The 15,903-nt window shown below is 37.4% G+C and overlaps 1 protein-coding gene across 4 annotated transcripts in view; it reads left to right on the forward strand.

Annotated features, from left to right (window-relative positions):
• The window catches only part of LOC107663111 (glutamate receptor 3), a 150,663-nt gene that overhangs the window by 101,008 nt on the left and 33,752 nt on the right, over positions 1 to 15,903 (forward strand). For all 4 annotated transcript variants that reach the window (XM_016453269.1, XM_016453267.1, XM_016453268.1 and 1 more), the window contains exons 10-12: positions 2,163 to 2,369; positions 5,456 to 5,829; positions 13,802 to 14,000. In XM_016453269.1, the coding sequence (XP_016308755.1) occupies positions 2,163 to 2,369; positions 5,456 to 5,829; positions 13,802 to 14,000 (780 nt within the window). The remainder of the gene's footprint in view (positions 1 to 2,162; positions 2,370 to 5,455; positions 5,830 to 13,801; positions 14,001 to 15,903) is intronic.

Genomic DNA, 15,903 nt, shown 5'->3' on the forward strand with positions numbered 1-15,903 from the left:
TCGCATATAGGTGCAACGTGCTTGAATATGTCTGAACAGAATCAACACTATGATTCCTCTGCAGTCACTGCCATTTACTTCATGAATCGGATTCCTTCTCACTTCATACGTTCTTGCCTACCTCACCTCTCACCCTCAACTGCCAATGCATTTCAGACCCCTGGGATAATTCAACACGGCCGTGTGCGTGCATGCGTGTGAAAGAGAGAGAACCAGAATCAAACCTATTTTGATTTGTCTCCAATGTTGCTTTATGGTCTTAGACCCTGTTTATACCTGATATCATCCATCTCCAGTGTTTAGATCCCAAGTGGACAGTCCTAAATGCAGGTAAACGGAGTCCAGTTTTTTTGTGAACATATTCTTTCCATAATCAGAGGTGGACAAGGACGCGTATGATGTCCACTCACCCAACACATACTATGTGATGTATATGATGTGCAATGTATGTGATAAAACTCAAGTGGTTACTGGAGATGCATGTTAATATTGGTGGAGTCAAGACTATACCCTTCAAAACCTAGATTCAGACTAATACCACAGCCCAGATCTATAATGAGACCCAAACTCAGAACAATAATCCTAGACCAGGCATGGGCAACTCCAGTCCTGGAGGCTCACTGTCCTGCAGAGTTTAGTTCCATCCCTAATCAAAGCCACCTGATTGTAATTTTCAAGCAATCCTGAATACATCTAGTACTTTAGATCAAGGGTTCCCACTCCTGTTCCTGGAGATCTACTGCTGAGTTCAAGTCCTCCTGGGACGTTCGTACTTACGAGTTGACAAGTCGTAATTACGACGTCAGGTGCGTTCAAGTCAGTTTAGTCGGCACAAGATGGCGGTGTACCTTCTTTTAATAAATTACAAGAAAATACAATAGGGTCTGTTAACTCTGCTTATAGAAAATGAAGAGCAAAGAATTCGCATCAGGTGTGTTTTGCCTTTTTAATATTTTTAAAAAGTAATTTATGAAGCCACTTTAATCTGTATCGCATAAAAACTTGTTATTAATTGTTATATTACAAAACTATCAATTTAAACAAAAATTTACCGTCAACTACAGACGTTGCATCCATCGATTCTGCCATGTTTCTCATTGACATGCCCCCAACTCAGAAACTCGGAGCTTAAAGAAAATTTCGAGTTTCCCACTCGTAATAACAACTTTGTGGTGGCATTCATGTGCGTTCAACTCGTAAATACGATCTATCCGACATGACTTGAATGCACCATAACTTCCTGCAAAGCTTAGCTTCAACCCTGATTAAACACACCTGAACCAGCTAATTAAGATATTCAGGAACACTTGATAATTATGACAGGTGTGCTGGAGCAGGGCTGGAACTGAACTCTGCAGGTAGGTAGATCTCCAGGAAAAGCACCCTTGGGTTAGATTTTTCTGATGCATTTTTGATTAGGGATGGAGCTCTGGTGGACAGTGGCCCAAACCAAGTACCAGCCACCCAAGAACTAGTCTGTCAATTGTCACTTAAAAAAAAAAAAAGTGAATTTATTGCAGCATTCATTTCAAAACACTGTGCCTCTCTATACAGTAGCTAAGCAGCCACTCAAAGGCATTAGTTTCTTGCAAATTCTCGGTAGCTTAAAAGATACTGTGGAAACTAGAGATTGAAGTGATTATCACCTATAATAAGTCTGCCTGAAATCCTTTTTGAGACCATAATCCAAGTCCCAGAGTAAGACATGCAAATATTATTGTGATTTCTTGAGGTCTAAGACCAAGAGCACAAGATCCCGATTTTATATTATTTTATCTCTCAGACTGTGCCTCAGGTGTAGACAACAATTTGTCATAGTTGGCAACCTGTGAATGGATTACCTGAGATGTATGTTAATACCAGGTGTAAAGAGGGCCTTAGAAGAGGCTGGGCAATTATCAGTTCGGTCTGACTGTGGCCACGTGTGGATAAATGTCCTACAATCCCCTGTCTGCTGCTTCAGTCATTCGTCTTGTATGTGTTCCAGTTTGGTGGATTATGTGTGTGAGAGAATGGGTGGGTATGAATGCACAGTTATGATATTCCAGCATGCCTGCATGCCTGTGACTGATAAGCTGTCGGTGGGCTCTGGTGCCTGTGACACCAGACAATGAAAGCAGTAAGTGAAGACTATAATAAATGAGCGTGTGTTTGATTAACAGGAAGCACCGTATGTGATGTACAAGAAAAAACACATGCATCTGGAAGGCAATGACAAGTATGAAGGCTACTGTGTCGATTTAGCTTCTGAGATTGCCAAACATGTTGGGATTAAGTACAAACTGTCCATAGTCATGGATGGAAAATATGGCGCCCGTGACCCTGAAACCAAGACTTGGAACGGGATGGTGGGTGAACTAGTCTATGGGGTGAGTATTGGATTTGTTAGGAACTCTTCCGGAGAAACACTAACCTTTCCTTCTGCAGTAGTCTCTTTTATTCATGAACCTTGCATAAATGATATAAAGAGAAATTGCTGTCAAATAATGGGTTGGAAGAAGTGAATTGCCTTTGTCTTTCGTTCATGGGAAAGAGTGTGGGGAAATTGACTGGAAATGTCTGGGTGTCATTCAACTATAACCGCAGCCAGACAGTGCTGGTGGTGAGACAGTGTTTTAAACATGCTCCTTCCCAGCATGCACTGCTTTGATTCATCTCTATGCTGTTGGATCTCAAAGGCACTTTTCACAGTACGCCCAGGCAACCTGCCATTTTTGCATTTGTCAAAGCACTCCCCTGCTATAAATGGAGGAAAACCCAGTGAAATCACTTCCAATTCCCCGAGCTGACATTCAAGAAGGAAGACCATATACAAAATGCATGAGGGTTAGGCTACCTCATCTGTTCAATTTCTTTACCATCAGCCAAAGAGATTGCCTGGTTTTGATGTGCTAACATTGGAAATTATACTCAAATTATTCTCAAAATGGGGAAGAAATGCATGTGGAGATAAAAAGAAAAAAATCTCACCATCACTGAACCATTGAACTTTCAGCTCAGATAGTAAGGACAAACGTTTCTGAGCTATGTTTAACCTTCGGATATATAGGTTCTCACAGAATGGCCTTTCTGACTTTCAATATGTAGTAATTAATGCTAAGAATAATAAGTGTTTAAAATAAGACATTACAGCATTGTAAGTTTTCTTGTTTATAGTGTATTATTTGGTTTATGCTGTTCTTCGCTGTTTAACACTTTTTTTTTTTTATTAATTTTGTGTAGAAGTTTAACACTGTCACCCTATACGAGATCCTTACTGTTATTCTTCCAGACGAATATTTATCTCATGAAAATAAATAAATAAATTATATAATCTGATAGTTATTGATATATTTTGTTTAAAAATGCCCCCTTTAATAGCACCAATGTAGATTTTTCTTAATAGCTTGTCGTGTTCAAAATTGCAGCTTGACTTTAAATTCTGAGTAGTTTGTAGCTTGGGAAGATACACTTTCAAAATTTCACCGATTGATACTATAATCATGTAATCATATTATAGCCATATGATCCACTCCTGTCATGTGTTGAAGTTTTCAGGCAGTAACGACAGCTCTGTTTAAACAATGACAGTGAATTCCTCTGCTTTTATAATGTAGAAACGCTACGGCTTTCATGGATTTGTTTTCCATTACTAGCCATAAACAGATAAAAAACATGAAGTGGATTCCTCTGGGATTCTTCTAAATGTGTTATTCAATCTCACTTATTTTTTCACATTTTATCAACAGATTTTTGATATCAATTGGATTTTACCTGTGCACATTTGTGCAATACATAGCTAATTTTAGAGTTAAAAAGATCACATGCAATTATTTATCTAGTGTGCAGTAGATGCTGAGAGTTTTGAGGCGTATTTCTTCCTCGCTGATAAATCACTTCTGGTAGACTCTTAATTAGCTATTTATATGCAAATGATTATATGATTTGAGACAGTACACCAGAGTTCCATTCACTACAACCACAAGATAAAAGGATATTAATATTTGTAGAGGCTTTTATAACCAGTGTTCACCTGCAGAGTTACCGGGACCTTATACTTCCTGATTGCATAACTAATGTCCTCCTGGCTGAGGGCACATGCGAGATAAAATCTTTTACTGTCGTTTTATTATACGCTCATGCTAGAGTGCCTCTGAGGATTATGGGATGTGGGAAGCGGCTGTGCCTCATATCTGCAGCTCCCACAGCAACGCTATGTGAAGCATGAGAAGGGAAGCATTCAAAAAAGATTTTCCAACAAAGTCTCCTGCTCGTTCCGATTACGCTCTGTTTGTCGCCTGATACAGTGGCATAGGGGTCACAGAAATTAGCAAGACTCTTCCTATCTAGTCAAGTGAACGCTCAGCTGTCACTTCTGCGCTATACAGTCAAAAAGCCTTTTCGGTTACGCCTCGCATGTGCTTCTCTGAGGCAGTGAAAGTCCTGTCTCTGTGAATGTCATTTTCCTGGCTTCTTTCTGCACACCAAGGCCTGAGAAAACACTAAATGACCCCCTCTGAGCTCTACATGTAATATACTGTGACAAATTGATCGGATTGATTCATCCAAATGTTAATAGAAAGTTCCAGGTTCAAAAATGCTTCATGGACAGACTACAGAAAATAACATAGAATTTAATTTAAATCATTTGTAAAAAAAAATAATAATAATAATAATAAAACTGCTCTTAAAAGTATACCCTTAATGTATGCCAGTGAGTCAGTACGAGACTAGTGCCATTACATATTCAATTTTTCCAAAATCATTTAAGCACAGAAACCTTGGCGTTAGACGTGTAAAGATACACGGAGCAAACTCCACCAATAGGAATGACGTTTTTGGGGGTTTTTTTTAGGTATTGCATTTGGGTATATATTTTTCAACATTATGAAGTACTACTTCATTGATTTGTACATTGTACCCAAACAACTGCTGTATTGTTGTATTTTTCTAATTTTTCATTCATTTACTACACAAAGATCACAGGGGTGACTATTTTTGAAGACCATCTATCCTTTTCAAATTATGTCCATGATTTTTGATATGTTCATATAGCAAGCCCCACAAAAATAATCAGGATTCATACCATTCTGAAGTAAAAAATAAAATTAATAATAATAATAATAATAATAATAATAAAAATCCAATGTTAAAAAAAAGTTACCTTGTACATTACTGTGATTGTGGTTCTTGCTTTAACAAAACAAAGAAATGAGTTGAACATATTGTCTGTTGTAATCAACAGCATGCCATCAATGTTGTTGGCAAAGCTTAAGTTGTACTGAAACCAGAACATTCCACTAAGTCCCTTTGTGATATACAGCTTGAAGTAAATTTGCAACTAAATCTGCCAAATCTTCTTTGTGAGAAATAAATACTTTGCTAAGATCTGGAAAAGTAATTGTATTGCATTGCATGTTTATTGTACTGGTGCATGTCCAGCACTAACACATTTTGTTCATGTCCCTATTTCCAGAGAGCAGATATAGCCGTCGCACCATTAACGATCACGCTTGTGCGAGAGGAAGTCATTGACTTTTCTAAGCCCTTCATGAGTTTGGGCATCTCCATTATGATTAAGAAACCTCAGAAGTCCAAGCCGGGTGTGTTCTCCTTCCTGGACCCTCTGGCATACGAGATCTGGATGTGTATCGTTTTCGCCTACATCGGCGTCAGCGTTGTGCTGTTCCTCGTGAGCCGCTTCAGCCCCTACGAGTGGCACCTGGATGAGACTGATGAAGCCAAAGACCCCCAGACCCCTCCAGACCCGCCTAATGACTTTGGGATTTTTAACAGCCTGTGGTTCTCTCTAGGGGCCTTCATGCAGCAGGGCTGTGATATCTCACCAAGGTTGGTGCGTCATTGCTGTGTCACTTTATGGCTATAAAAATGGTGTCCATATGTGGGTTTGCATGTATAGTTGTCTATGAGCAGACAAATTATCACTGGTTTAAATACACTGGGATCTTTAGAGCAGATGTAACTGAAAACCATTTCAGATTTTCAAAATGGCCTGATTATAAATCTGCGATTTCTTTATCGATCAATAAAAAAAGACTGTAAAAAATAATGAAAAATGTATGGGAATTAATTCGTCAAAACGTTTGGTCACTCTAGCAGTGCTGGGTAGTAACCGATTACAAGTAATCTGGATTACGTAATCAGGTTCCAAAAATTAAGTACTTGTAATTAATTACATTACATTGTAAAATACTTGTAATCAGACTACAGTTACTTTTTATTGATTACATGATTATATATTCACATGGTCACATGACATGCAGGTAAAAGGGTATAATATTCCATATTTTTTATGTTTTAGTGTTTTATTTTGATTATTTTAAAAAAATATTTATTTTAATTTTACATTTTTATGATCTATTTTATTATTAGCTTTTCATTAAGCTAACGAACCCCCTGCAGTTCCTTCAAAAATGCCAGTTTGGGAAACTTTGGTAACAAGTGATTTATCACAAGATGGCAATAAACATAAGAAGTGCCCATTATACATGACTGAAATAGTCATTCTGCAAAATCGTCAGCAGTTAAAGGGGTGGCGGCAAAGGAGAGTATTGAATGTTTTGAAGAGTCTGCGTGTGTCTGATGCGTTGTTGATCTTGTTATAGAAGTTAGATTTGGCAGCAATGAACATTGGTGGAAAATGAAGATAGCAGTGACTGATACCTGCTGAGATCAGCTGAATCTTTTAATTTGCGCCATTTTCTCTCCTCTGCCCTGAGTTTAGTCCAGTGCTTGCGAAGGGCATCGGTTAACCAGGGGTTGAAGGGAGTAGCATGTGCTGGTCTGGAGGAAATGGGACAGATATTGTATAGGCAGCTAGTTAAGTTGGGAAATAATGTATCTGTGGCACAATTCATATCTAATGATGAGAAATGTGTGAGGGTGGGAAGAGAGGATGATACCACAGAGGAAAGTCGAGAAAGAGATCTTACGTTTCTTCTAAACAAAACTGGCGGAGGGGTTGGTGGTGCGGAAGAAGGTAGATATAGAATAAAGTAATAATGAAATTATCCGAGCCATGCAAATTTTGACCAAGATGTTATCTGTGGTATAACTGCGTGTAAAGATGAGGTCGAGCTGGTTACCTGATTTATGGGTTCCTGTGGTGTTGAGCCGCCGAAGGTCAAAAGAGGATAGGAAAGAGTGGAAGTCAGTAGCATGTGGCTTCTCAACATGGATGTTGAAGTCACCAAAAAGAACTAGAGGGCTGCCATCCTCCAGGAATGAGGACTGCAGCATATCCAGTTCTTCTAGAACGTTTCCCAGCTGACCTGGAGGGCGATAAATAACTACAATGTGGATTTTTACAGGGAGTGTGACTGCAATGGCATGAAATTCAAATGAAGTATTGTTAAAGTTAAAAGAGCATGGAAGGTATTTCCAGCTTTGGGAAATGAAGAGACCAGTACCCTCACCTCTCCCAACCTGACTGGGGGTGTGGGTGAAAGAGAAGATGTTGGAAAGAGGACAGCAGGGGTTGCAGTGTCTTCAGGTTTAATCCAGGTCTCAGTCGAGCCTAAGAGACTCTGAGCAGACTCCACAGGCCCATAGAAAAAGAAAGGGGTGCAAAAGAAGTGTGGATTGGACGCAGGTTGGCATGATAGCGCAGAAACAACTGGAATATAATGGAAGCACATGCTGAAAGTGGTGGAGAGAGGAATGGAAGGGAAGTAGAATAAAGGAAAGATACTACTGTGTCTTGTCTGTGTCGTTGCTCTGTGGAGTTGCGCAGGTAGAGCCGCAGGTCTTTGTCTCGTCGGTCTTCACACGAGGGCCTCCTTACTAACAGATATTTATTCTAAACGACAGAAACAGAAAACTGATATTAAGTAAAACACTCTTGCTGTGTCCACTGACAAATCGCTTTCTCCTGAAGAGCAAAGCGATTTGTCATTTTAAATGTATGTGATAAATTGATGTCCTTTTAAATTTATGTGATAGACAAGTTAGGTCAAAAGTAAAAAATGCTGGGTTGTTTCAACACAACATTGGGTCAAATATGGACTAACCCAACTTTTGGGTTAAAAATGTAATTTTACAATTTAACCCAACAGTTGGGTTAGTCCATATTTGACCTAAAGTTGGGTTGAAACAACCCATCATTTTTAGAGTGTAATCCAAAAGTAATCTAAAAGTAGTCTAATTATATTACCTGACGTGTAATGTAATGGATTACGTTACTAACTACATCTTTTGTCATGTAACTTGAAATCATTAACGGACTACAATTTGTAAGTAATCTACCCAGCACTGCTCACAAGCACATTAAATACATTACAGCTCAAATTTTGAAGGTAATTTCAGTATTTCACGTTTGAAAGCCGACACAGCTCTAGTTTTAATTTGTTCTTTTGTAAAGGATTAGCTGAGCAACATATTCTCATTTGGCACTTTTAATGAATTTCTCATTTACCTGATTCATTTATTGTTTGAGAAGTCCTGCTGCAGCGCTTTGTAGGCACCTGTGACGGAGATGTATGATTATTCACATTGTTCTTCCATTTAACAGCAGGAAGTTGATTAATAATGACTCCATTGTGCGGCTCGCTGTCATAGATCATTTTGTAGAGTCCCTTATATTCCCCTGTGCTGGCTGTCAATTGTGTATTCAATAAAAATGACTCACCAGCACACAAAAAAAAACTAATACAATAAAATAAACGCATTTATCAATATATCATATCAATAAATAATTTTCCCATAATTCTTCTATGATTTTTACAGTCAGTTGTGATTAATGGGTAAGAAAAGACCAGATTTTCAATCTAGTCTGAGGCCATGTTGAAAATGACTGAACAATGCAAACCCACATATGGAAAAAATAAATAAAATAAAAGCATTCATCAATGCTCTCAATAAATAGCAAAGAAAATACTTATTTGTTGTAACATGATTGATCGTTATACATTAAAATTGTATATTTTAATTCCATATCAATGCAATTACAGCTAATACTAAACTATCATACGTAGTTCTAAAACTGCACAAATATTCCAATATGCACTCTAAAAAATGCTGGGTTAAATACAACCCAGTGCTGGGTAAAATAGGGACAAAACCAGCAATTGGGTTGTTTTGACCCAGCAGTTGGGTTACTACCCAGAAGGTTGGGTTAAACATTTAACCCAACCACTGGGTTAAACCAACCCAATTGCTGGGTTTGTCCCTATTTTACCCAGCACTGGGTTGTATTTAACCCAGCATTTCTTAGAGTGTGCTTTAACGTTTCACTAGATACACATGCAGAACGCAGACAGATATATTTTAATTTAATTAATAACTGTATTTATTTATTTGCATTGATAGAATAAATAAATAACAAACAAACAATCACGCCCGCGGCTTATAACTAGCATTTGGCCTGGTCTGTTATACCATAGTTATGTGGAACACTATAGATTGGATATTACATTTTACATGACTGTATCACTGCAGAATAGTTTTCAAATGGCTCTACAATGTTATTAAGAATCATGTTAATCTAAAATTCAGTAATTACATTGCATAAGTCAATAAGAGTTTCTACTTGTTATTTGCACTTTGTGTATATATATTTCACAAACCCGCATGGTTGACAGAGCACATAGTCTTCAAACGGGCAAACCACCTTACATTCAGCCCAAGGCAAGAACCCTTTGGAGGAAATAATACAATCATTGATCCCATATGTTATTTGATTATGCTAATATAATGTCTAGGCAACAGTCAATAAATGCACAGCTGGAAAATTAGCTTTGAGACTCAAACTTTTGCCAGATCAGAAATGAGACACTAACTCAGTGTGTATATATATGTGTGTGTGTGTGTGTGTGTGTGTGTGTGTGTGTGTGTGTGTGTGTGTGTGTGTATACTGTATATCGCCACCTTGGAATTATAAGGTTCTATCTGCATTCTGAGCCGTTTCGAGATATTGAGCTTCGAAATGTTTGCATTCCATATAGCAAAAATTATATGGGGAACAATTATTTTCCATACATGAAAATGACAGAGACCCTAAATGTATTCTAAATGGACAATATCAAAATCCTCTCTAATTTGTAAATGGGGATTTTTGGAACATGTCAAATGCAGATAGAACCTTCTAATTCTAAAAAAAAAATCATTTTCCGCTAGTAATTATAAGGTTCTATCTTGCAAAACATTAATTGAAGCAATAAGTTTAAAGAAACACAAACGGTTTACTTTGTTTTAAAACATAAAATTAGTGTTGTAACAATGTATTGACATGTATGAGAAAGGTAAATTTAATGCTTTCTATGACATTTATTTCATATTTTAGGATGATTTTTTTTTCTTGTTCAAGTTACTGTAAGCATAAAAGGCAGTGCTAAATATTTTATTCAGTCCAGATGTTAATTTTAATTGTAATATGGTGGGTAATTAAACACATTATTGCAGTATTCACATTGACGTATTTTTATTTGAACTTGAGCGCTGTGTTTTAGAATGATGTATTATGTGCGAGAAGCTGCTATAAAGACCTGAGACGAGAGCACAGCATTCAAATACGTCGAGTAGTGCGTTTACATTGAAATAGGCTACAATGGAAAAGTACAGCAGTGGAATTAAAAAATGCGTTCTGAGTGAATGACCCTACTATACTTTGCAAATACAGATGGCAGAGTATTGAATAAAGCAAAATCACATAGCCACCAAATTCGAAAATCTGACATCCAGGAAATAAGGCAGCAGTTTTACCACAAAGAAGGACAAGTGATACCAGAAATACTTAATTTTGTCTGCTTTACAATGAAACACAAGCTCATTGCGACCGATTCCCTGACATAATACATTCATTGCGACCCATTGAACAGATGCATCATTTTAAGTTAGAACAACTTGAACAGCAACAAAAAATAAAAATGCAGCAAAACAATCAACTATCATCTAGCCCTCTATCAAACATTAAAAAATTATTTCATCGTACCTTTAGCTTAATCAGTAGTGCTGCATTCTTAGTTGAACTGCTTGTGTGGGAAGTTTGTGTGTCAGATGTAACGATTAAAATGCGACTTTGTGAAACAGACTGTCCTAAATTGTTGCTATAGTAGCATCATATTAATGCTAGAAAGCCTATGCGCTTGCCAACTATATATATTTTTTAATAAACTATTATATTTCATAATTAAAATCTATTTTAACACCCATCTTGTTAGTGTTAAAACAAGATGACACTAACCCCCCATTTCAATCAAAAAATGTAAATATTTCACATTGAATCTTTCCTGCTGTTGCGGAGAAGTCCAGCGACATGACAAAGAAAGTTGATTCTGATTAATCCTCTTGTGTGCATTCGAAGTGCTGATTGGCTCACAGATAGAACCTTATAGAACCAAGTTAGAGTTCAACTTTGGAGATAGAGCCTTTTATGTTTTCTAAATAAAAATCCTAAAATGTACACAACTTTAAAAAAAATAACATAATGGAAATAAGTTGTCACAGAATAAGAATGTGAATTTGTCTCATAAGAATATGTACCTCTGGGTACTTTTCTGCAGCACTGTTTTTACGTACCTTACTGCACGTTTCGCCGCAGTTTCAAAGAGAAATGTCCACTGAGTGGCACGAAAACACGGGTTCAATATGTGAACCCTGGCACATTTTAGTAGCATCATATTAATGCTAGAAAGCCTATGCGCTTGCCAACTATATATATTTTTTAATAAACTATTATATTTCATAATTAAAATCTATTTTAACACCCATCTTGTTAGTGTTAAAACAAGATGACACTAACCCCCCATTTCAATCAAAAAATGTAAATATTTCACATTGAATCTTTCCTGCTGTTGCGGAGAAGTCCAGCGACATGACAAAGAAAGTTGATTCTGATTAATCCTCTTGTGTGCATTCGAAGTGCTGATTGGCTCACAGATAGAACCTTATAGAACCAAGTTAGAGTTCAACTTTGGAGATAGAGCCTTTTATGTTTTCTAAATAAAAATCCTAAAATGTACACAACTTTAAAAAAAATAACATAATGGAAATAAGTTGTCACAGAATAAGAATGTGAATTTGTCTCATAAGAATATGTACCTCTGGGTACTTTTCTGCAGCACTGTTTTTACGTACCTTACTGCACGTTTCGCCGCAGTTTCAAAGAGAAATGTCCACTGAGTGGCACGAAAACACGGGTTCAATATGTGAACCCTGGCACATTTTTATTACATTGATATAGGTGCGTATTGCTGTGTTTTTATTACGTTGCTTTAGGAACGTATTGCGGCGGTTCACAATTCAAATATCCGGGGACTGTCGCTAAAAGTTGATGCTCTATCGTGTTGAAAATATGCCCTACACCAAACCCAACCCTAAACCTACCCGATAGTGTTAACAAATGCAAAACTTATATAAAAATGCACTTGTTGATTCAACCGTGTCATTTGAACTTCCTTGTATGCAGATTTGAACTGTTTTGTCGAACCGTAGTTACACGGGATTTGAACCGGAGCTCCTCGCCTCTCAAGTACGTCTCCGTACTCCGTGAGCTACCGAACAAACCTACTGTCGATGAAAACCCATTGATATGAAGCTGGATATGTGTGATGCTAACATTCAAAAGCATCGGTTTTCAAATCTCCCAGCATATTAATATTGTCTTGAAGTCATAACATAATATTCTTCAAGTAATTGTGCGAAAATTATGCTTTATTAATCGAAACTCTGAAAAATTGTGTGAAAAGGAATAAAAGGTGTTGGAGTTTTACTGCCTCTAGTGTTCATTTCTTTTGGAAACTGCAGTGATATGTACTTATTGGTACATATTTCGTGTCTCGCTAAAAAGTGCCCACAGGTACGTTTATGCCATGAGACCAGGTAGAAAATGTCAGATAGAACCTTATAATTCTAAGGTGACGATATTGTATTTGTGAAAATTGCAAATTTTCTATGTGGCTAAATAGAAACTCAGAATTCAAGTCATGTATTTAAATGAACATGGTGAACAAAAATAAAGCTACTATGGCTTAGTACAAAGAATGAGACACTGCCACATCACTTTGACATTGCAATCGCTTCCTCTATGATAACCACATTTAACAAATATTTAAATTGATATGCAACTCATTTCTTAATCTATTGTTCTTTTTAGGTTTAACCAGGGTGTAAAATTATTGACATTAAAGGGACAGTTCACCCAAAAATGAAAATTATGTAATTATTTACTCACCTCATGTTGCTCGAAACATGTATGAGGTTGTTTCTTATGTTTAACACAAAAGAAGATATTTTGAAGAATATGTGTAACCAAACAGTTGATGGTAGACATTGACTTCCATAGCATGGAGAAAAAAAATACTATAGATGTCTATGGTTACCGTCAACTGATTGGTTACCAGCATTCTTCAAAATATCTTTGGCAGCACTTTAGTTTAGGGACCAGTTCTCACTATTAACTAGTTGTTTAGTAACATGCATATTACTAACATATTGGCTGTTTATTAGAGCTTATACAGCACATATTAATGCCTTATTCTGCATGATCACATTTTATATCCCTCAATCCTGCCCCATACCTAAACTTAACAACTACCTTACTAACTATTAATAAGCAGCAAATTAGGAGTTTATTGAGGAAAAAGTCATAGTTAATAGTTAATTAATAGTGAGAGTTGGTCCCCAAACTAAGTGTGACCATATCTTATTTTGTGTTAAACGGAGAGAGAAAAAATCCTATAGGTTTGGAATAACATGAGGGTGAGTAAATAAGTGCATGTTTGTGGAGCTGATGTATTGATTAGAGTTGTGTGAACCATCAACATATTCAAGCCTGAATGTATGTATGTGTGTGTTTGTGCATCAGGTCCTTATCGGGCAGAATAGTGGGAGGCGTCTGGTGGTTCTTCACCCTCATCATAATCTCGTCCTACACTGCTAACCTGGCTGCTTTCCTCACAGTAGAGAGGATGGTCTCGCCCATAGAGAGTGCTGAAGATCTAGCCAAACAAACGGAGATCGCATACGGAACCTTGGACTCAGGATCAACCAAAGAGTTCTTTAGGGTGAGTCTCCTACCGCATGAGAGAGTTATGTATCTGCATTGAACTTGCATTGAGTTGAAATCTGCAGGATTAAAATGCATCAAACTTCAATGGCTGTGCGCACTTTCAAGTCAGAATCCATCCTTTAGTTAGACTTGTGACTGTTGAAGAAACAGACACAAGAAGAAAGAAGAAAGGTTCCCACAGTGCTACTGCTTGTTGTGCTTTAGTCTTTGTCAAACGTTTCTGTCATTTAATTATTATTCCTCCAATTCATTCTCTATCCACTAGATAGTGCACTTTGTGCCATTCACCATACAGAACATTGGAAATATGCAAACAAGTAGCCAATTTCAGTCGTAGCTTCAGTGTCTTTTATAGTGTAAGGGGCAGGACAACTCTGATTCTAGATGGCATTTGATTGGACAGAAAATCTAATGAGAAGCTGAAGTGCAGAATGATGTCATCAAAATCACTGAGAGGCTTGCATTTTGAATGCATTTATCTTCTAAATGGAATTTTGTCATTGTTTTGGTGCATACTAGCTTACTTTAAGGCTAACATTCATACTAATAACAAAAAAAAAGAAGAAAGAAAAGAGAACTTTATGTGCTTTCACAAGTTCAAGAGTTAAATTGAAGAGTCATTAACAAGTTGAACATGCAAGTTTGTGGGTCAGTATCTACTTCATCCAACACTCATTTGGATCACACTTTTAAGAGCCCTTAAAAACTCACTATTTACTTAGTATAATATTAATGAATAAAACATTTGAAGTTTATATGATAATTGCAAACTAGATGAACTTTGGAATGGCAAGCAATAGAGAAGCTGAACTCCGCACTAGAGGCAGTGCAACACCAGCAGCTTGAATAGCTTTTCACAAAAATTATGATTACAGGAGCAGATTGATAAAGTCTTATTTTTGCGTGGTTCCTTGCATAATACTGTGTTATGACCTCTACACAATTTTACCATAGTGCACAATTTGTAAACTAATACATCTTGACTTTTGCGTCACATAATCAGTTAAATACGTATGGCTTTTCTGCAGCAAGTAAACTTGCTCGGTAGCACACCTGGTACAGCGTTGCACTTGCGGTAACGACTCCTGTGAAACACAATCACAATAAAAGAGCTTGAAGAGTTGTAGAATCCAACTAAAGTGGCATGGCTTTCTCACTTTTGCTTTTGTTAACACTATCAATTAGGTTTTTTCCCAGTGAGCCTGGTTTGTAAAATCACCTTGATAACTATAAAATGCTCAAAACATGACGCATGCCACTGGTGCCTTGGTGTTTCCATGTTTCTTTATTAGTATAGCTTGCAGTGCTTTTTTAGCCAACCACCTTCACCAGTTAAATCTGGCTCAGCATGGAAATTCATTACAGCAGGGAGACCACTTGGAGCTTGTTGTTGGAGGACAAACAAAAAGAAATATCAGCTCTGCCAAGAGCTGCAATCGCTCCTTTCCCGCACCTGCTTGTTAGGGAAATTCCTCTTTTAGCTGAAACAGTCAGTCAGGTCTGCGCTATACAGCCCTTTTTGATGAAGCAGTCATTAAGTCAATGGTGATGATTGCTGTAGATGCTATGTACAACCTCGAGTTAGCCTGAGCTGTCAGAGTGAAGGAAAGGCAAAGGCAGACCGGTGTCTCTGCAGCCTAATCAAATCCTGCATATGGCCACAGAGGTCAGCTTAAAAACCGTAATTAGTTGCTTTACCTGGGCCTGCAAATTGTGCGTAATGAAAAGCGGCCCAGAGGGTCAAATAGTACGCTTGAAATATATTTAGAATAAAGTAAGCAATATATCCATGAGCACATTGAGACCGACATTGCAATTAGGGCTGAAATTAGCTATCTGCATGTTTCTTTAAAACTTAAAAACTGCTTGCTCTACACACACACATCCATTAGGAGGTA

The sequence above is a fragment of the Sinocyclocheilus anshuiensis genome, unplaced genomic scaffold (genome assembly GCF_001515605.1).
Source record: "Sinocyclocheilus anshuiensis isolate Anshui unplaced genomic scaffold, SAMN03320099.WGS_v1.1 scaffold836, whole genome shotgun sequence".
Classification (NCBI taxonomy): domain Eukaryota; kingdom Metazoa; phylum Chordata; class Actinopteri; order Cypriniformes; family Cyprinidae; genus Sinocyclocheilus; species Sinocyclocheilus anshuiensis.